The 22667-nt window shown below is 37.9% G+C and overlaps 1 protein-coding gene across 1 annotated transcript in view; it reads left to right on the top strand.

The window, feature by feature from the left end:
- The first annotated feature begins 5759 nt into the window (after nucleotides 1–5759).
- Nucleotides 5760–22667, top strand: part of dner (delta/notch-like EGF repeat containing) — a 48602-nt gene continuing 31694 nt past the window's right edge. The window contains exon 1 of the mRNA XM_048168280.1: nucleotides 5760–6176. Within this exon, the coding sequence (XP_048024237.1) occupies nucleotides 5922–6176 (255 nt within the window). The 5' untranslated portion in view covers nucleotides 5760–5921. The remainder of the gene's footprint in view (nucleotides 6177–22667) is intronic.

Below are 22667 nucleotides of genomic sequence, written 5' to 3'. Positions count from 1 at the left end.
TGCGCATTTCAGCTGAGGACTTAAAATTAAGTTACTTACTGGTAGAAACAAGAAATACATTCTTGCCAAGAAGAATAATCTCTAGTGTGCTGACATTGTTATACTAGTGTGTCAAAAGATCCTGACCTCAAGATATGGCTTTGGTTGCTCTGTCATTGGGAATGAATGGGATTTTTTTCACTTGTTTTATGGAAACCAATCAATTATAAATGTAATAGCACACCTCTCCTCAGCAAACCACATATGTTGTCTGATATTAGATACGATTTTGATTCATCAATATCTGTTAACTTTAAGTGTCTAAAAATCATTTTTGTTTATTGAAATGAAGCTGAAATGAAATTAAATATGATTATTATGGAAAAACTTAAACTTAAATGAAAATGAGAAATGTTGCCTTGGCAACTAACTGAAATTAAATGAGTTTAAGTTCTAAAATTACTAGAATTGAAATAAATATGAATTAAAGTTAAATAGAAATATTAAAAAAGTAGTGATGTCAAATTGATTAATCACAATGAATCACATCTAACAAAAGTTTGTAAAATATAATATATGTTGTAGCGGGTTCCTGAAGGGAAAGAGGAGAACGGGCGAAAGAAAGTGAGTTCAACCCGGAGGGTGTATTCATTTACAAGTGAGCAAGTGCAAGGAAAGTAGACCAGCGGATGCTTGACAATAATCCTCAGGTCCATATCTCCGTAAAGTAGTGCCTCTTTTAGTGTTTCCAGTGCGAGTGTCTTTGTGGTCCGGGTGAGTGAAGGAGAAAGTCAGCTGAGCAGACAGTGTTCTGCCTGTGTGGAAGTCTGCTGGAGGAGAGTCCGTAACACCAACCTCCTGTTAATCGCTCTCTGGCAAAGAAACACAAGCACAAGTAATAGTTTCATTTGAGAGAAGAATCTCTACCACTTCTGTCTCCACAGACATATTTATCCCTGTCTTGCAGATTGATTGAATGCCATCAGCTGGGCTTGGTGATTGCTCCCCAGCTGGTTTGTGTGTGTTGCCAGGGGTGACACTTGATGAGCTGCTGGCAACTCGTCACATTCCCCACCCCCCACCCCCCACCCCCTTTTTTTCCCCCGTTGCAGGTCCTGCTGATAGAAGTGAGAACTGTGAATGGGGTAGGGGGTGGGAATGACCCTTACCAGACATGACCAGCCAGAGAACATCTGGGACAAACCATCTGCATTTCCGTTGGATACCCCAGCCTGATGTTTCACCAAAAAATGGAAATCCTGAAGGGCTAGGAACCACCTGGTGACCCTGGCGTTGGTGTCCTTTGCCTTAGCCATCCACTGAAGGGGGGTATGGTCTTTCACCAGCGTAAAGGATCTCCCTAGAAGAAAGTAGCGCAACAAGACTGCTCCAAGGCTGGTGTCTGAGGCATCTGTCTGGAGGGTAAAAGGCCGGGAAAAGTCAGGGGCGTGAAGAACTGGGGACGAAGTGAGAGCAGCCTTCAGACGCTGGAACGCCTCTTCAGCTGCAGAGCTCCACTGTATTTGGTCTGGCTGGCCCTTCTTGGTCAGGTCTCTAAGGGGACAAGGAGAAGGACGAGATGAAACATCGATAGTAGCCTGCTAAGCCCAGGAAAGCCCACACCTGCTTCTTTGCAGTTGGCCGGGGACAGTCCCGTATAGCCGCTACTTTCTTGTTTTGGGGAAGGATAAGACCTCAGCCTATGCGATAACTCATGTAGCGTGCTTCATCAAGATCATCAAATGACACTTGCGGGGATTAGCAGTTAGTCCAGCCCGACGTAATGCAGACAGCACTTTGCGAAACCTGGTCAAATGGTCCTCCCACCTCTCTAAGTGGACCACCACATCATCAATATAGGCAGCGGCGTACTCCTGGTGGGGCCACAGGACAATATCCATTAGCCGTTGGAAGGTGGCGGGAGCCCCATGCAGGTCAAAAGGAAGGACCCGGTAATGCCAGTGGCCTGAGGGCATGCTGAAGGCTTTTTTCTGCTTGTCCTAGGGACTCAGAGGTACTTGCCAATAGCCCTTGGTAAGGTCCAGGGTGGCGATGTAATGCGCGCTTCCCAGCCTCTCGATGAGCTCGTCCACTCTGGGCAAGGGGTAGCTGTCGAACTGTGAGACTTTGTTTAGCTTCCAGAAATCATTACAAAAATGGAAAGTGCCATCCGGCTTAAGTACCATGACGAACAGGCTGGACCAGGGGCTATTGGATGGTTCAATTACTTGTAGTTGGATAATTTTCTTCACCTCCTCCTCAATGGCCTGTCGGCGAGATTCAGGGACTCTGTAGGGCCGCTGCGAGACAAGGACCTGGGGAGGTGTCCGTATCTGATGAGTGAGGACGGTGGTGCAACCAGGATGTTCAGAGAAGACATCCTTAAACTCACAGACCAGTGATTCCAGCTCCTTCCGCTGGGGCCCCGCAAGATGACTGCCGAGATCTATTATGGGATCATTGACTTCGGCTATCAGGGCAGTTGGGGGAGCTTCTCCAACCCATTGTTTCAGGAAGTTGATGTGGTATAGTTGTTCCTTCTTCCTCCTCCCGGGCTGATGCAGCCAGTAATTCACGGGTTCTACCTGCTCGACAATGGTGTAAGGGCCCTGCCAGGTAGCTAAGAACTTGCAGGCAGAGTTGGGGACCAGGACAAGGACTTTATCGCTGGGCTGGAATTCAACTGGCTGTGCTGGCTGATCGTACAGACGTTGTTGGGCACGCTGGGACTCAACGAGATGTTGTTTAACAAGGGGCATCACTCTCTCGATGCGGTCTCTAAGAGTCCCCTGGGCTGATGGCCAAACAAAAGTTCAAATGGGGTGAACCCTGTTGAGGCCTGAGGTACCTCTCTGATCCCAAAGAGCACATATGGCAGCATCCTGTCCCAGTCACGCCCATCCTCGGTGACCACCCTTTTCAGCATCTGCTTCAAGGTTTTGTTAAAACGCTCAACAAGCCCATCAGTCTGGGGATGGTAGACAGAGGTCCGAAGATGTTTTACCTTCAAAAGATGGCATAGAACGGCCATGACCCGGGAGACAAAGGGTGTGTTCTGGTCTGTGAGTATCTCTGTAGGGATCCCTACCCGGCTACACAGCAGAAACAGTTCTTGAGCTATAGGCGCCTAGGTTGCTCGCCGAAGGGGAATGGCCTCAGGGTAGCAGGTGGCATAGTCCACAATGACCAGAATATGTTTGTGTCCTCGAGCAGATTTGGGCAGCGGCCCTATTAAGTCCAAGCCAATAGGATACAGGATCAGGTGGGCTAGAGCTGGTTTCTTGGTCTGATGAACGATGCAGCCTGCCATCCACATTCGCACTTCTGGAGGATTAGGAACAGTAGGCATGGGTTCATCCTGCTGTGCACCTCAGGGAGCCTCCAGGCTTACTGGCTTGTAGGTGCCATCCACTCCTTGTCGCTCCCTGGTGATGCCCCTCCGGGTGAACGGGACAGCTCTCTCCCCCGAGTCTCTTGCAAGTGATGCCTCTGAAAGCTCCACTGCCTCCATGGGTTCAGCCAGTGTGGTGGGGTTGGTTAGTCCCACATCTTGGCGGTGAGGGCGGGAAAGGGACCGCAGTAACCGATTCACGGTGACTCTTTCTACTACCTCTGCAGCTGTAGCTTGGTCGGGCAGCAGCCAATGCTTAACAAGTCAAGCAAGCTGTGTGGCCTGAATGCGCATAAGGACATGAGGCTCAAAAGTCCATTCATGCACTTTCTGTGCGGCACAGACTGAAGACAGCCCCACACAGCTGAGGATTTCCTTCTTCAGTATAGCATAATCATTTGCCTGGTCTGTTGGAGGGAAAAATAGATCTGCTGTGGCTCTCCTACGAGGAGCGGAGCAAGAAGTTGTGCCCACTCGTTATGATCCCAATCTTCTCGAGTTGCTATCACCTCGAAAGTATGGAGGAACGCCTCAACATCATCCTGATCCATCATTTTAGGGAGGATTTGCCTCGCTGAAGCTCGTCTTTAAAATTAATGGAGTTGTGCGAACGGATGTCTCTGCTCGTAAACGGACCAGCTCTTCAGCTAAATGTGTCTGGCTTGCCACCAGCCTCTCTGACAAATGCTGCTGTCGAACTGATACCTCTGCAAGGTGTCAGATAATGTCTCCCACGCTGGGGGAAGGAGCTGTCTCTGTGGGGGCCTCGTGTCACAGTTCTCTGGAGTGCATTCTCCACCAATGTAGCGGGTTCCTGAAGGGAAAGAGGAGAACGGACATGAGAAAGTGAGTTCAACCCGGAGGGTGTATGTGAGCAAGTGAGCAAGTGCAAGGAAAGTAGACCAGTGGATGCTTGACAGTAATCTGTATCTCTGTAGTGCCTCTTTTAGTGTTTCCAGTGCGAGTGTCTTTGTGGTCCGGGTGAGTGAAGTAGAAAGTCAGCTGAGCAGACAGTGTTCTTGCCTGTGTGGAAGTCTGCTGGAGGAGAGTCCGTAACACCAACCTCCTGTTAATCGTTCTATGGCAAAGAAACACAAGCACAAGTAATAGTTTCATTTGAGAGAAGAATCTCTACCACTTCTGTCTCCACAGGCGTTTTTATCCCTGTCTTGCAAATTGACTGAATGTCATCAGCTGGGCTTGGTGATTGCTCCCCAGCTGGTTTGTGTGTGATACCAGGGGCAACGGTTGATGAGCTGCTGGCAACTTGTTACAGTGTATATAAATATATATATATATAACAAAATGACTAGGACTTAAACTAAAATTAAAATGGAACCTGAGAATAAAAAAAAGATAATTCAAAATACTATAATAATATTAAAATAGCATTCAATCATATTGGATATTTAGTTTGACTTGCTCATTTTTATTATTTTATTATTATTTTAACATTTAGATTGACTTTGCAGCCATTTAACACTCACCTTGAGTTAATCTTCAAAAGTACTAATAATTTAATTACACTGTTTCATGTCATTTTTAGCAAATCTCAAAATGAATATCCATTTTTCCTACTGTATATTATAATGTTGTAATGACTAAATTTACTAGTAGTCAATTTTAGACAAGTGATTTTAGTTTGTTGTATGGTAACACTTTACAATAAGGTCCCGTTAAATAACATTATTTAATGCATTAACATCAACTAACAATGAGCACATTAGTTACAGTTTTAATACTCTTTAACAAGTACAACTGTTCATTTTTAGCTCATGTTAACTTGGGTCCATTAAATAACAGACTTTTGAATAAAGTTGTTATTTTTGTTTTGTTTTTGCGCACAAAAAGTATCCTCGTCGCTTTATAAAATTAAGGTTGAACTATTGCAGTCACGTCGACTGTTTTATCAATGTTTTAACGGGTGAGTAATTAATGACAGAAATTTCATTTTGGGGTGAACTAACCCTTTAATATTAGACTACTTCTATTATTGATTGCTATCAGGATGTGAATAGAGTTTGAACCAGTATAACAAAAAGTGTTTATAAAAAAATGCCCTACCCTACCCTTAATTAAGATTACTAAAGTATTTTTTTAATTGTTAACGAATGTAGTTAACTAATGATAACAAATGGAACCATATTGCAAAGACAAAATAATGTAGTATTTTAATATAAACCATTTATCGGTTATCAGCCATGAGATGGAAAATAATTATTGCCGTCTCAGTGATGAGACTTGTAAATGTGTGGGTGTCTGACTGTTCTTGCACAGCTTCAGCTACACTGACACAGCAGAAACACACTGAAATACACAGAGAGAGATAGAGAGAGGCGGAGCAAGTGCATGTCGTCACCTGCCGTCACTGTGGACGAGTTCCCTCCCCTCTGCTTCTCTCTCTCCCATCCTCAAACACACTCAGACCCTCTAGTCTCTCACACAGCCGCAAACCAACGGCTGTAATCCATCGATCTGCTCTCTACACCAGCGTATGCAGAGAAGAAAAAAGGTGACACATTTGTGACACAGCAGCATCAGTACCGCTCTCATGCAGCGCTTCATACTTCCTCTCCTCCTCATCCTTGGGGTGAGGAGTGGACTCGGGACCCCTCTGACATCAAGCCCCAGCCCAACTGAGGCCCCCAGCGTGCCGCCGGACCCCTGCGAGGGCAGACCCTGTCTGAATGGGGGCGTCTGTGGTCGGGTGGGAGAGATGGAGGAGAGTCAGAGCATACAGATGCAGTTGGACTTCTGGGCTTATACATGCATCTGCAGCCAGGGGTTTACTGGGCAGAACTGTGAGGTGAGAGTGCCAGCTTGATCCACTGGACGTCTTTGCATGTTGTGAGATGTGTTGGTGTGAATAAGCAATTATAACTATGTCTGTCAAAGGTCTGTAAGAGCTCATGTGCTGTCTGTGCGATGTGAAGGAGAGTGCTGCGTTGCTGTGGCAACAGATAGGCAGGAGAAGAGAGGCAGCTGTGCATGTGTGTGTGTGTGTGTGTGTTAGAGGTAAAGATCACATATCTGTATGTTTTGCAGTTAGATATGGTCTGCAGTGTATTTCTACACAAAGGCAGCAAAATCATTCTCAGTCTGTATGCAGTATGCAGCGTTGACCTCATTGCCTGCATTCTGTTTTATAACAAACCACTATGGGACACTGAGTCTTTCTGTGATGGGTGATGCAAGCTTTATTTGAACCTCTAGTCAAGTGCATTGTGGTGCAATTATGGTCCAAACAGGGTCAATAAGAAACCTATAATTGTTGCAGAGATTTTTTTATCAATTAATACATCTCTTGTTTTCCAGTAAAATATATGCTTAAAACAATATAAATTTACAGATGTATCAAAATATATATTTTATGAATACAAATTTTCGTATAAGTAGATTAGGGTTATTATTGTTAAATAAAACCATATATATATATATATATATATATATATATATATACCATAAAAAAAAATAGTTCTGTTACTTGAAATAAATAAACTTTATCTGAAATAAAATGTAAAAAAAAAACAACAGCAAAAAAAAAAAACCATAAACTTATTTTATTTCAGCTAGTTTCCAAGGCAACATTTCTCATTTTCATTTAGTTTAAGCTGAAGTACTAAAATAACTAAAACTAATGAATAAAAAATATTAAATATTATATAGACACATTTTTTTAAAAATGTAACTAAAATTAAAATTAAATTGAAAATATAAATTATACTCTAATTCAAAATATTAACACAAACTCTAATACTTTTTCAATTATACTATATACAGTATATAAACATGTATTCATTGATTTATTTTTTAGTTCAAACACATAGTTGTACTTAAATGCCCTTAAAGTGTAAATTCACCAATTTTCAAATCGATTTGTATTGTACCAATGTTGGTAGTATATGTAAATTAACAATTTACTCGTTCTCTGTGTTACCTGGACAGAGAAATTCACATGTATTTCCCAACAAAAGACTTTTGTCAGCTCCGGGGCTTTCGCAAAAACTACAGATTATACTTCTGCATTATTGTATCCCCATTTACGGACAGTCGGATTGACAGAGGGTTATTAACATGACAGTTATTGTAAGGGTAGGTTTATCACTGAAAACTGTATCGTACTTTGTCTGCTTTTTAAACAGCATTATGGTGAAAATGGAACACTATGACAACAGCTTTCTTATACCTGTATGGGACGGTGTTTCTTTCCAGTTTGAAATGTTGAGGTTTTTCAGATTTTCCATCACAGCGTTCTCTCTGTATTTACGTTTCTTTGCAGCCTTTATCTAACACGCTGGATCTTTCAATGGAATCCGAAAGTAACTTGCTCCCACTAAACGTTTACTTTTTGAATTATTGCACCCGGGAACAATACAACACCAATATCACAAAATGTTTGCTAAGAAGTATTTCCTACTAAAGCAATGCCTGGTCAAGCATATCCATAGCAGACTGATGGGAGTGGCCTTGGATGGCAACATGCCCAGTGCATTATGGGTGTTGAAGTTTTCCTACCTATTTGGCAAAAGGGAAGACAACTGCCATTATTATCTGTTTTCTCTAGTCAGGTTGCACCAATTTAAAAAAAAACAAAAAAAACAATCACCTTTCTACTGCATAGGCAGCCTAGCTTTATTGAAAGCCTGTTTTGCAAGTGGTGAAAGAAAAGGGTGAGGGCCTTTGTTTTAAGGTATTAGCAACAGATTTGTTGTTTATTGGCTGTAGACGCACATCAGAGTTAATACACTAATGGGAACAAAGCCTGAATGTGAGTAGCACAGCTAGACACAATTAGGGCCTCTGACCCAAATAGCAGCAAAGCTTTTCTGGATCCAAGAGAGCTGTCTAACTGTGTGTGCACATGCATATTCACTGCACAACAGGTGGCACTTATGAAGTTATGAAATTGTGTGCAGTTGTGTCTCATTTGTGTTTGCATGTCGGTCTTGTCTTTGTCTCAAGATGCCTTTTTCTTCATGGTGAGGCAGGCATCAGCGTGCCCTGTCCTTTCCTCAACCTTAGCTTGTGTCTAAACCTGTGTCCTGTGACGTCATACTGCTCATTTACATCTCCCCCAAAGGATGCTGCTGCGTGATTGGTGTATGGCACTGACAAGATGAACCGGGATTGGTCGAAAAGGCCTGAAGTCATTGTGATGTCACTAAGTGTTCCATTTCTCCAGGCAATGCTGGTGTTCTTCAGTCACCCTGTAATGAGACAGCCTTTTTTCCAAACTTCATTAACTTCTGCTGACGTGACTAGACTTATGTGATGCAGCAGAATCACATATTTGACTCTTTTGATGAAATAATGAGATGAACTGGAATGATTTGATATAAGTTAGCAGCCTTTTTTGCCCTTGAGGATGTCACTTCACCTCAGTCTCAGGACATGTCAGCCGCAGAGTGATTGTGCAAGAATCACATGTCCTTTCTGAAACTCGGTCGGTTTGTGAGGGAGAAAGATGTGTTTTTGCATGCACTTTATGCACACTTATTTACTACAGTAGGTGGAAGCATATATAGAAACCGTAGATCGGATTACTGCCATATCACAAGGGATGCTTATTTTAAGGGTTGTCATGTTTTTCTTCTCTCCTCTTTGGTCTTTTTACTTTGATTCCAGCTTTTTAAGCAGCAATAAGGAATTCATTAATATTAAAAAGGGAGCTTGACTGACCATTGTCTCTGCAAAGCTTTCATCTTAAAAAAAAATGTAGATTCAAATATATGCACACTAGCAATCTGTGACCAGTATGTTTAGCAGTGTTTCCTGACTAACAACCCTGTAAGAGTGTGAGCCTCATTAAAGGAGATTTAAGGGGAGAGTAAATGAGTAAAATGGGAACTGAAGGGGTAAAATGAAAGATAGATATTTTGGAGAACATCAAAGGCTCAAAGCACATAGAAAGGGACATTCAGGAGAACAAGCTGAGAGCACTAAATATGGGGGACATAATATGAATAGTTAACCATATTAAGCCTAATGTATCATATTTGATACATATATTTCTAAGGCTTCTAAATTATCAACAATTAAAACTTTGCTGAAAAACAAGTTGTACACAATCAACTACAGGCCTCTGCCCTCTGTTTGATAGTTCATACTTACTTTTTTTAGCTAAAAGGCCTTTTTTGTAAAAACGCAGTTTGGTTACTGATTCCTATAAAGTAAACATAAGGAAAACTTTTATATTGTTATTAATAATTGTTATAATTTCAAGATGGACATTTATTGGACTGAAGAAACTTAAATTTACTTGATTATATAAACACACACACACACACACACACACACACACACATATATATATATATATATATATATATATATATATATATATATATATATATACACAGGTGCTGGTCATATAATTAGAATATCATGAAAAAGTTCATTTTTTTTATTGTAAATTATTTTAAAAGATGAAGCTTTCATTTATACTAGATTCCCTACATGTAAAGTAAAACATTTCAAAAATTTTTTTTTTTTTTTTTTAAATTTGCTGATTAGAGCGTACAGCTAATGAAAGTCCAAAATTCAGTATCTCAAAATATTAGAATATTTACATTTGAGTTTCATTAAATGACCATCCCTACTGTATAAATTCTGGGTATCTCTTGTTCTTTGAAACCAAACTAATGGGGAAGACTGCTGACTTGGCAATGGTCCAGGAGACAATCATTGACACCCTCCACAAAGAGAGTAAGTTACAGATGGTCATTACTGAATGGGGTGGCTGTTTACAGAGTGATGTATCAAAGCATATTAAATGCAAAGTTGACTAGAAGGACGAAATTGGGTAGGCAAAGGTGCACAAGCAACAGGGATGACCACAAGCTTGAGAATACTGTCAAGTAAAGCTGATTCAAACACTTGGGAGAGCTTCACAATGAGTCGAATGAAGCCGGAGTCAGCGCATCAAGAGTCACCACACTCAGACATCTTCAGGAAAACGACTACCAAGCCACTTCTGAAACAGAAAAAATGTCAGAAGCATCTTACCTGGGCTAAGGAGAAAAAGAACTGGACAGTGAACAGTGGTCGAAAGTCCTCTTTTCAGATAAAAGTAAATTTTGCATTTCATGTTGAAATCATGGTCCCAGAGTCTAAAGGAAGACTGGAGAGGCACAGAATCCAAGCTGCTTGAAGTCTAGTGGGAAGTTTCTGAAGTCAGTAATGATTTGGGGGGCCGTGACGTCTGTTGGTGTTGGTCCATTGTGTTTTATCAAGTGCAAAGTCAATGCAGCCATCTTCCAGGAGATTTTGGAGCACTTTATGCTTCCATCTGCTGACAAGCTTTATGGAGATGCTGATTTCCTTTTCCAGCAGGACTTTAGCACCTGCCCACAGTGCAAAAACCACTTCCAAGTGGTTTGCTGACCATGATATTACTGTGTTTTATTGGCCAGCCAACATGCCTGACCCCTAAATCTATGGGATATTTTCAAGAGAAAGATGAGAAACAGTCGATCCAACAATATACAGATGATCTGAAGGCTCAATAGTGCCTCAGCAGTGCCACAGGCTGATCACTTCCATGCCACACTTCACTGATGCTGTAATTTGTGCTAGGAGCAAGTCATTTGCTGTAATATGTGCTGCCGACCAAGTATTGAGTGCACAAATGAACATACTTTAAAGAACTTAAAAAATGGATTTTCAAAACAGTAAAGTTCGATTGATCTTAGGAAATATTCTAATATTTTGAGATTCTGGATTTTTGACTTTCATGAGCTGTACGCTCTAATCATCAAAATAAAAAATAAAATAAAAAAACTTTTGAAATGTTTTACTTTACATGTAAGGAATCTAGTATAAATGAAAGTTTCATTTTTTTAAATAATTTACAATAAAAAATGAACTTTTTCACGATATTCTAATTATATGACCAGCACCTGTATATTAATAATTGTTATTAATATTTCAAGATGAACATATATATTATATATATTGCATTAAATTATAAAAGATTTGCCCCCCAGAATAAAAACTACAGAGCTTTGATAATAAAACTAAGCATTTAAATATCATCTTACTAAGACATATTATTGGGTGATATAAATTGAAATGAAATACAACTGAAATGTATATACATTTTATGTAAGTAGTCTGTTATACTGTTAAAAAGATCTCACTGATTTACATTACAAGCAATCAGATTTTATTAATCTTTTTGGCCATAAAAATTATATTTTTCTGACTAATTCATGTCAGGCTATTTAAAAAAAAAATCACTCACCTTCATGTCATTCCAAACCTGGATGACTTTTTTTTTTTTTCAGTAGCTGGGTTTCCATTTAAATGTGAAGCAAATCTTTTCACAATAGAGAGAGAGAGAGAGAGAGAGAGAGAGAGAGAGAAAGAAAAAAACAAACAAACAAGTGAATTAGGTGCGTTTTCATCAAGTTGTTCGAGTGGATGATGGTGGGATTGGTAGTAACCAAAAGTAAATAAAACACCATCAGCGGAAACAGCCGATTAGTCACGTGGGTTTAATGTTTGCAGTATTTGTTAATGCAGAATAATGCAGAATTTATTTGCAAATGTATTTGCATCTCCCATTATTCGCATTAACTCTTTTTCGCACAAGTCAAAACCCACCTCAAGCGAGCTTAAAAACGTTTTTGCGAATTTAAGGATTTTTTCTGAAATTTGCCGTTTCGAACACTCGTTTCTGATGTGATACTTCAAAATGTGCATAAAAAACATGGTGGTATAAATATAGCTTCTGAAACTGCTCTTTTCCATTCAAAGAACAAAAAAGCACCATAAATGTAGCCAATTACAGAAAAATTACATGAATTTCCCATGCACAACGTACGTGTTTCACATCCCAGCAAACATTTGGACATTTAATGACAGCTGAAAAGATGTCCTTCTGACACGTCCTGTCATGGTTGAAAAATAGTTCCAAAATAAAATTTGAACAGAAGTCTTAGATGTTATCTTATTTATTAATTGATTGCTTGATTGCTTGATTGATTGATTGATTGATTGATTGATTGATTGATTAAGTATTATATATTGAATTACATGGAGCTAAAAAGTCAAAGTAACAATTATAGATGCAACCCCAGAGATTAGGCATGTACAAATGTATCTGAATGAATCTTTAGGAAATGTTCTGTGTTACATATTTTTTAATGATTTATGCCATCCAACTATTTTTGGCCAAGGACACAACATTGCCATCGGACCAATGTTTACTGGGATGCTTTCCACATGTGACCACATGTTTTTGCACATGTGAACTTCATTTTTATTCTATATTATTTATCTGAAGTCATATGACTTTTAGCACCACATTTAAATGTGCAAAATTAAAGGGATGGTTAATTATGATTTCACTTTTTTAACTTTAGTTAGTGTGTAATGTTGCTGTTTGAGCATAAACAACATCTGCAAAGTTACGACGCTCAAAGCTCAATGCAAAGGAGATATTTTCTTTTACAGAAATCGCTCTCTACAACAAACAGCTGGTATGGACTACAACGAGCTTTTTCCCGGGTTAGTGACATCACTAACCCTAAAATTTACATAAACCCGCCCCCGAGAACACACAACAAAGGGGGTGAGGCCATGTTGTGCTGATTTAGAGAAGAGGAAGAGTTGTTGTAGTAGAGTGTTGTTGTCATACCGTCATTTTACACCGGACTGCTTCACAAACGAGGATCAATTCAATGCTGGATTTGCACAAAAGATTAACATGACGACACATGCTAGTGGATGAGCTGAATAGACCTTTTTCACAGACTGTGATGATGCGTTTTAACGGTCATCAATATCGTAAATCCTGCAAAAAATATACTGAATGTATTCTCTCATTCACCGGTCTAGAATTTTACCCAACTATGACCACTTCTGCTTCTGAGAAACCCGGAAATGTGAAAAGTGTCTATCAACTCCACAGCAACTACATAAATTTATCCACTAACTATTCAGAAACTTCCAGTTTCATTCTAAAAGTTGTAACTTCTTCCTGAGTCTCTCCATCAGTGTCGACTCCAGTTTGAACAATGTAAGGCTGAACACCGTTACTGACAATCCTCATTTTGGCTGCGTGAGATTCTCCAGCTTTGTTGTTGTTGAGCTGTTAAAGCTCCGCCCTCTTCTGGAAAGCAGGCCAAGAGCAGCAGCTCATTTGCATTTAAAGGGACACACACAAAAATGGCGTGTTTTGCTCACACCCAAATAGGGGCAAATTTGACAAGCTATAATAAATGATCTGTGGGGTATTTTGAGCTGAAACTTTACAGACACATTCTGGGGACACCAGAGACTTATATTACATCTTGAAAAAGGGGCATTATAGGTCCCCTTAAGGTTTTTTTTTAGCAAATAACCAATTAAATTCCAGTCCGTTCCACACACAAACCTATGACTTCAGTTGATTTGGAATTGAGCGCACAAATCTATGAACTACTTTCATGATGGTTTTGGAGCTTGACAGTATATATCACCACTCATATCTGGAAAAGAGCAGCCTGGACATTCTGCTAAACATCTCCATTGTATCCCTCAGAAGAAAGAAAATCATACCAGTTTGGAACAATGTGAATGAGTGATTAAAGCCAGACTTTTCGTTTTAGGTTAACTAACCCTTTAACTTCCTCCTCATGCTCCTTACCTCCAAATTATTAAAAATCCTATTAAACAAATGTCAAGTCTAATTCAAAAGAATGTAGTGTAGTCCCAACAGACATGCATCACCAGCATAATAAGATGAACTTTACGTTCTAAGAGCTTCTGGGAAAGTAGTTTTTTTGTTATAATGATGTTAAATGGGGAAAATGGATCCCACCTTGCCTCATTTAGAAACACAAGTCAGTTTGTCAAAAGAATCTTTACTTCAGCAGTTCTTCTGCACTAAAATGACCTGATCTAGCTGGTTAATTGGTGGCACATGTTCTCCCTTCTACCTGCCTTTCAGAACGTGCTGTAATAATAAATGTCATTGCCAGTGATGTCTGACTTTGAGTGCATGCACATAGGTTATTATTTTGCCGTGACATTTGACAAAACTGTCTTCCGATCCACAGAAATACATGACTAAAAAGAACTCAATAGAACGTTCCATTAAAACCCCAGAGAAAATATTTTCCACTTCTGCTTCAGATAGCAATAACGAGTTGAATATCATTTTGCTCGACCCTTAATGTAAGTAAACATAAATCCTTTGTGGCCCATGCTGCTGTAAACAGCTTTTTTTTCTGATGCAACTCATTCCCCATGTATTTGTATTTTTCTATTAATGGTGTCCTCCATCTGCAGGCTGGTTAGTATTCATTCAGGCCATCCTCTGATGTTCAGTGGCTATGAGCCAATCACACTCCATTTCCATGTCATACCTAGCCTTTGATGATATTTGTACTGTATGAGTGCGAACATTGTGTGAAAGACACTTTCATAAATTAAAACTGTTCCTTTTCTCAAAGAAAACTGGAGAATTCATTAATTCAAAGTCATTATACAACTGAATAGTGAAGGATGAACTGTCACAAACATTCTCACATTCTCTATTAATAGTCAGATGACAGTGGGCTATCAAGCTGGCTGTGCGTGTGTGTGTGTGCATGTGTGTGTGTGTTAGAAACATTTTGTCCTTTCTGTGCTCTTTCCTGAACGCACAAACACGTGCATGCAGGCACACAGACACATTGCTCTTTTTGAGTGGATTTGTGATTATGCATGTGAGAAACATGATGTCCAGGTCAACAAAAAGTGTCACACGTGCAAGACATTCCCACTTCACTTGAACATTTCTCTAAAGATATATTGTGTGACACTGCTTTGAACATTGAATCTGTGCCACATGTAAGCAATAAATTGGATTTGCACCATGCATTTCCATCATATGCAAAATGAATAAAAATCTTGTGAAAAGATATTTTACACTTTTCTTAATATATAATTTGTAATAAACAATTTTAACCTAATGTAAGTGAAAAGTTAAATTTAAAAATCAACATGAATTTGAGAATTTTTTAATTTGTACAATTTTACTTTGTCATAGAAATGCGCAGAATCATACATTTACATAAAAATTAAATTAAAAAGTCTTGTGAAAAGATGTATGTGTATTTTTCTTAATATATAATTTGTAATAAACAATATTTAACAATAATCTAAGTGAAACTGAAATTTAAAAATCAACATTAATTTGATAATTGAGCATTTAGTACAATTTTGCTTTATTTATATCATAGAAGTTGCAGAATCATACATTTTGGCCTACATAAAAATTTGATTCAAAATAAAAAGGCAATTTGTATTTTTAATAAATAATTTGCAATAAACAATTTTAATCTAATAATCTAAGTGAAAAGATGCATTTAAAAATCAACATGAATTTGAGATTTTGCTTTTTTTATATCGTAAAAATATTTTTTTATGCAAGTCATTTAACTCAAATTCCTAAAATTTCCAATTTTAAATTAAAATATGAACACTTGATATTTTTAAATAATAATTTTTCTGTCATTTTTATTAGCCTATTGAGGAAGACAAGCTCAGTCTTTTCAAGCTTGCGATCGTGATTTGCTATTCCAGTCTAAGGAGAGACTTCAGCATGATTTGGTTGCAATGTGACCTTTAAAAATAGGGAAAGAGACTAAGTGGAGGACTTCTTTGCTCGGAGCTGAAGAGTAGTAACCTTTTGGGGTTTTGAGAGGCAGGCTCCAATACTTTCGTAAATCTCAGTGAAAGAAAATTAAATATTGTCTCTATAGAATAAACATAAGCTCCAGTGGTCGACGTCTTAAAGTTTGAAAGCAGAAGAGCTAAAGGGAAACAGCTCTTCACATTAGAGAAGGTTCTCTGTTAAAATCAGATGGAAGAAGTCAAAGGTCAGGGATGTATTGATGTCTGTGAGAGCAGGTCAAGTGAGATATCTTGAGCTGGGGATTTAGAGAGATTGATACTGTAAATGTTCATCCATTTCTTCTCACTTTGAAGGTCTTTTCCTCACCCATGACGCTTGCTTCTCCCCACACTAGTCCTACTCTTTGTTGTCATTGTTGGCCTTCTGGACTTTTTATTATGTATAAATAATGAATACAAGTCATAAAACTCTAGTTGGCACAGGCTGATAGGTCCTTAACTCAATCTGCTTGCAATCACATCATTCTCTAGGGCACAGCTGATTGGTTCCTGCTGTATCAGTAGCCAATGAGCGTGCTGTTCAACCTTCAAATCTTTGTCAGCATTTGCTATAGCAGTGCAGCGTGCTATCAGAAACCCTCCACCTTCCCCAGCTCCACCTGTATAGATCTGCTATGGGTAATTCATATATTGTACAGCAGCAGCATGTAATACTTGCTCACAGCAGCATGTTGTGTATTTATTGGCAGTAGCAAGTGTCGTACTTGCTTTGCAGCAGCAGCAGCGTAACAGATCTAGAGTTGTCATGACAGAAAAGGCACATAGGTATATATCATTCTGTCAGGTCATAGTAGTATTGTTAATTGTAATAAGTTAGTGTTAAGTTAAGGTCTGAGTACTGGTGGTTTCAGGAGCTGAGTGATAATGTATTGGTTTTGATTAGGTAAATAAAACAATAACTCATCATGAATCTGAGGATTGTTCTGAACACAATGTACCATTTTACGTCAGTTTTTTATTTTATTTATTTTTTTATCAAAATCAATGTGTTATCGCTCAAATCTTTAAACCACCAGTATTCAAACCATATAAACTTAAAAATATAGATATGTACTAGAGATGCACCAATGTATCGGCCAACAATCGGTATCGGCAGATAAAAGCTATTATTATCACTATCGGCTATTGGCGATTGTTTAAAAACTACCGATGATCAGGGCTGATTATATCCTGTCAATCAAAAGGGTGCGGAAAAACGTGTTCAGACTGCAACTCATACATACTATGTGTGAAGAAAATCACTTGTGTTGAATTTTAATGCATGATAAGAATAAAAGTCAAACAAATTCAAATTCAAACAATAAATGGTGTTTTGACGCTCTTAAATGTGTCAGATCGCTGTAATGCCTCAGTTCAGGAAGACTCGTGGATTGCGATTCTTTTCTTCCTCTTCAATACAAGTTATATTTCAAAAAACATGCATGAACATCAAAGGTATGTTGAAAGATATAGTAGGCCTACAACTTACCGGAATTTATCATGTCACATGTAATCACTTTATTTGTGTTTCAACTGTGAAAAGACGTCTTGTGAACAATATGTCACATCATGTCACATTTACCTCAGGTATGTTTTCCAGTGTTCACAGTTCCTTAGCTATATATATAAAAAACACTAGAGAAGAGCTTATTTACTGTTAATTACATGTTTGTGTAAATTTGCTATGAAGACAAAAAGTACTTATGAAAACTACCTTTTGTGATACTAATTCAAATATTTCAGTTTTTATTTGAGTGTAATTATTATATCTGAAAATAAACAGCAGCTGAATACAATACCTATGTTGTTAATTGTAACCTCTAATATTGTAGTGTACAAAATGAGAGGGTTCCCTGTAGGGCTGTCAAACGATTAATCATGATTAATCGCATACAAAATAAAAGTTTGAGTTTGCCTTATATATGTGGGTGTACTGTGTGTAATTATTATGTATATATAAATACAAACACATCCATGTACAGTACAGTCCAAAAGTTTGGAACCACTAAGATTTTTAATGTTTTTAAAAGAAGTTTCGTCTGCTCACCAAGGCTACATTTATTTAATTAAAAATACAGTAAAAAACAGTAATATTGTGAAATATTATTACAATTTAAAATAACTGTTTTCTATTTGAATATATTTCACAAAGTAATTTATTCCTGTGATCAAAGCTGAATTTTCAGCATCGTTACTCCAGACTTCAGTGTCACATGATCCTTCAGAAATCATTCTAATATGCTGATCTGCTGCTCAAGAAACATTTAATGTGTACAATTGTACAAAATATTTGTGTACAATATTTTTTTTCAGGATTATTTGATGAATAGAAAGTTCAAAAGAACAGTGTTTATCTGAAATCTAATCTTTTGTAACATTATAAATGTCTTTACTGCCACTTTTGATTGATTTAATACATCCTTGCTGAATAAAAGTATTCATTTCTTTCATTTCTTTTCAAAAAAATAAAAATAAAAATTCTTACTGACCCCAAACTTTTGAACGGTAGTGTATAATGCTACAGAAGCTTTGTATTTCAGATAAATGCTGTTCTTTTGAACTTTCTATTCATCAAGGAATCCTGAAAAAAAAAAAGTACACAACTGTTTTCAACATTGAAAATAATCATAAATGTTTCTTGAGCAGCAAATCAGCATATTAGAATGATTTCTGAAGGATCATGTGACACTGAAGACTGGAGTAATGATGCTGAAAATTCAGCTTTGCATCACAGGAATAAATTACTTTGTCAAATATATTTAAATAGTACACAGTCATTTTAAATTGTAATAATATTTCACAATATTACTGTTTTTTACTGTATTTTTAATTAAATAAATGTAGCCTTGGTGAGCAGACGGAACTTCTTTTAAAAACATTAAAAATCTTAGTGGTTCCAAACTTTTGGACTGTACTGTATATATTTGAGAAATATTTACAAGTATATGTATTTATTTATATTTTTGTATAATTTATATTATATATAAATACATTTTTTTGTATGTAAATAACATATTTCTCTTAAATATATACATTAATTTGTCTGTATTTATATATACATATTAATTACACACATTACACATATATTATACAAAAACTAAAACTTTTATTTTGTATGCGATTAATCGCGATTAATCGTTTGACAGCCCTAGTTCCCTGTATAGTTTGCAACATTATTTGGGAGAGATTTTTTTTCCTTAAGAAAAACAAAACTATCGACATTGGCTGATATCATTCTGAATAATGGTATCCAGGGGCGTACGGGACACCCCCGCAGCCCCCGCGGTGCGTGGGGGCCTCCACCCTATGATGGGCCCCGTCGCAGATTCACCTATTTGCTACATAGCCTTTGCTTTTTTTAGAACTGAACTCAAATGACTAAAGATTAAAATAATGATCTAACTGAAGCCCAAAAATGCAAGCAGAAGATCATAAAAAATAGTGCTAAATTACCACAAAAGGGGGAAAAATTCACTGTTGTTTCCATCGCCGTTTGTAGGTAGCCAACAGCAAGCTTTGATGCGCTATGTTAGCCTACTGTTAGCGGACATGAGTCAGACAAATAAATATGTGTTCGGTCTTTGCTGAGACATTATTATTGTTGTTATTATTAATATTATTATTATTATTGTATATTGCCCAAACGTATTTACCCCATCGCCAGCTCTGCTCAGCTACCGGAATGTCTGAAGTTCTTCTACAAATGTAGCCTAGCCAATAAGTCTAGTTATTTCTTTATTCTTTTATTTAAATACATGAATTTAGTTCAGGCCTTTATCATTTGATGCACCGATCTAAAATTTGCGGCCGAAACAGCAATTTTACGTGCTTGTCTAGAAGGGAACCTTGTATTGGCCTATGCAAATTTGTGTCTAACTTAAAATTTAGACCAGCTAAAATATATTGTTAGACCAAAAATATCTTATCAATTAATTAAGTAATAAAGACATGTATTTAAGAAATTTAATAAAAACAGAAATACGTCTATTGCTTATTCAAAGGCCGCGGAAAGTTCGTTTGTTACGCACTTCAATCCATTCCACACCCGACGTTTTGGTTTTCTTCCTAATTATTAAATATAGGCAATTGGTTGATTGAAATTAAGATACAATTTCTACACAACGAAATTCACTTGAAAGAAAGACTTACTATAAAACAAAACTTAATGAAGCGGTCAAACTCATGTCTGACCCGCTGCATGTCTCCCGACATTACGCATCAATCATGCTAGGCTATTCACTTTTCATAATAGGTGAAATTTAAAAAAAATAATATAAGGCTATAGCTCAATATTTAAATATAAATATGAAACTAAATTGGCTACATTTTTATCCCTCTGGTCGACGAACGCGCCGGCGCGCTCTGATGGATTGTTTCCTCATGACAGCTGAAACAACTTAAAATAGACTTTAGATTAGTGCAAAACTACAAATGGTCTACTTTTATTTGTGTACTGATACACTCACAATAACAACAAAACCTTGTATTTTTGTAAAATAAAATAAATACAAAACAGGGTGCGCTTTCAGCTTTCTCTGCGAGAATCTTTCTTAAACGTCTCTTTTGAAACGTGAAGTGAAAATTAACTTAAACTCAGCGAATAATTGTACCTGAAACATCTCCATTCGATAAGAAATTCGTAGGTCTGTGTTTTTGAAATTATGGCCAGTGCTCGTTGCTGCTGTTATCAGTTCTCTTGGCTCTCGTGCACATGAGCTCTTGATGTAGGCTACATTTCTCCGGACCACAATGCCACAAGAAAGACTGTCCAGTTTAGCTCTTTTGAGTATTGAGAATGCTCATGCTCGTAACGACATTAAAGCAGCAGTGAAAGACTTTGCGCATCAAAACGCTCGGAGAGCGCAAAGGATTCGGTAGAGTGTTTGCTTTTTTGTGTGTGGTAGTCAGTTGATAAAAAGAATAAACAAGTTAATCCTCAAAAGTTGGTATTTTAAGATGTATATAAAGTTAGTTTTTCTCAAAATACAGCATATAGCTGATATATAGAATAGAGCATAGGCCTATAACTGATAGAGTTGTTCTTTTAAAGTTTTTTCTCCTAGTTCTTTTACTATTCTTTTTTTTTTTTTACTGCGAGGCATGAAATTTTCTTGTATAATTTCTTCTCTACAATTTGCGATGCTTATTGGCCAGTGTTTAAACTGAGATGTGTTGGCCATTACATTTACTTTATTGAGCTTACTTTAAATAAAATTTGTTCCTCGGGGGCTATAACTGATGTTTGTGAATTATTGCTGTGAAGGATCCTCCTGCTATTTCTAAAGTAACTAAAATCGGAGCCGCGGCACTTTTGCCTCCACGTTCGTAAATTAGCTTAAATATTTATTCCTGCCTGGATTTTAGTCTGCGATATCAAAATCACTAAACATTATATAGCATAAATAATATTATTCAATAATAACATCAAATTAATCAATGCAATGATAATTCACCACATGATTCACTGTTAAATCAGTTTTTGTGAACTGGGGGGGAGACGGACTCAGGTGCACAACAGATTTTAACACATGACATCACTGCTCGTGGGAGGGGCCTCATCTCATTATTTGCGGGGGGGCCTCACAGACATGCGGTACGCCACTGATGGTATCGGTAGAGAAATTTAGTATCAGTGCATCTCTAATATGTACCTATCTTTAAAAGAAACATTACTTATACACATGTTTACACTCAATATAATGTCAATGAATCTGCTGTTGCAGGTGTCAAAGCTCAAGTGGACATGAACAGTGACACTGCAGATTCAGCTACAACAGCAATTAAACACAGAAAAAGTTGAATTAAGAATTCAGATGACCGTATAGTTTTTTTTTAATTAGTGGGCTGACATGAAAACGTGATTGGTGAGATCAAGGAGACCCTCCAACATGTGCAGAGGAAGTAATGTAGTGCACTTCAGATGTGCCTCAGTGATTGCCAGTAAGTTGATTAGCTTAATAACGGGGCTCGAGGGACAGATGTGGAGGAGGACAAAATACCTCATGTGTTCTGCAGTCTAAGAAGCTGTTCACACAGAACGCGTTTTTCCATTCCCCAGTGCTTCTTTTCCATTGGTTTTCAATGTAAACACTCACTAGAGGGACGTCTTTAACCGTTGCGTTCGCGTCTTTTGCAGCATCCCGTGTGTGACACGCAGTTGTGGCCTTCACCGGTCTTGAAACAAAATCCCGAATCCTCTTAGTCTGAGACCGAGACAAGACCAAGACCTTCAAAAAATGGTCTTAAAGGATTGGTCCACTTTTAAATAAACTTTTCCTGATAATTTACTCACCTCCATGTCATCCAAGATGTTCATGTCTTTCTTTCTTCAGTCGAAAAGAAATTAAGGTTTTTGAGGAAAACATTCCAGGATTTTTCTCCTTATAGTGGATTTCAACTGCTACCAACAGGTTGAAGGTCCAAATTGCAGTTTCAGTGCAGCTTCAAAGGGCTTTAAACGATACCAGACGAGGAATAAGGGTCTTATCTAGTGAAACGATTGGTCATTTTTTTAAAAATACAACCGTTTATGCTTTATAAACCCAAAATATCGCCTTGAACGTACTTTCCATTTCCGCATGCTTCAAAATGCTTACAATGAATGTTCTACGCCTTTCCTATTCAACTTACGGAACGAATGTGGCGCCAGTTTCGT

Source organism: Megalobrama amblycephala, linkage group LG19 (genome assembly GCF_018812025.1).
Source record: "Megalobrama amblycephala isolate DHTTF-2021 linkage group LG19, ASM1881202v1, whole genome shotgun sequence".
NCBI classification, from domain to species: Eukaryota; Metazoa; Chordata; class Actinopteri; order Cypriniformes; family Xenocyprididae; genus Megalobrama; species Megalobrama amblycephala.
This window is presented reverse-complemented; position numbering and strand designations above follow the sequence as displayed.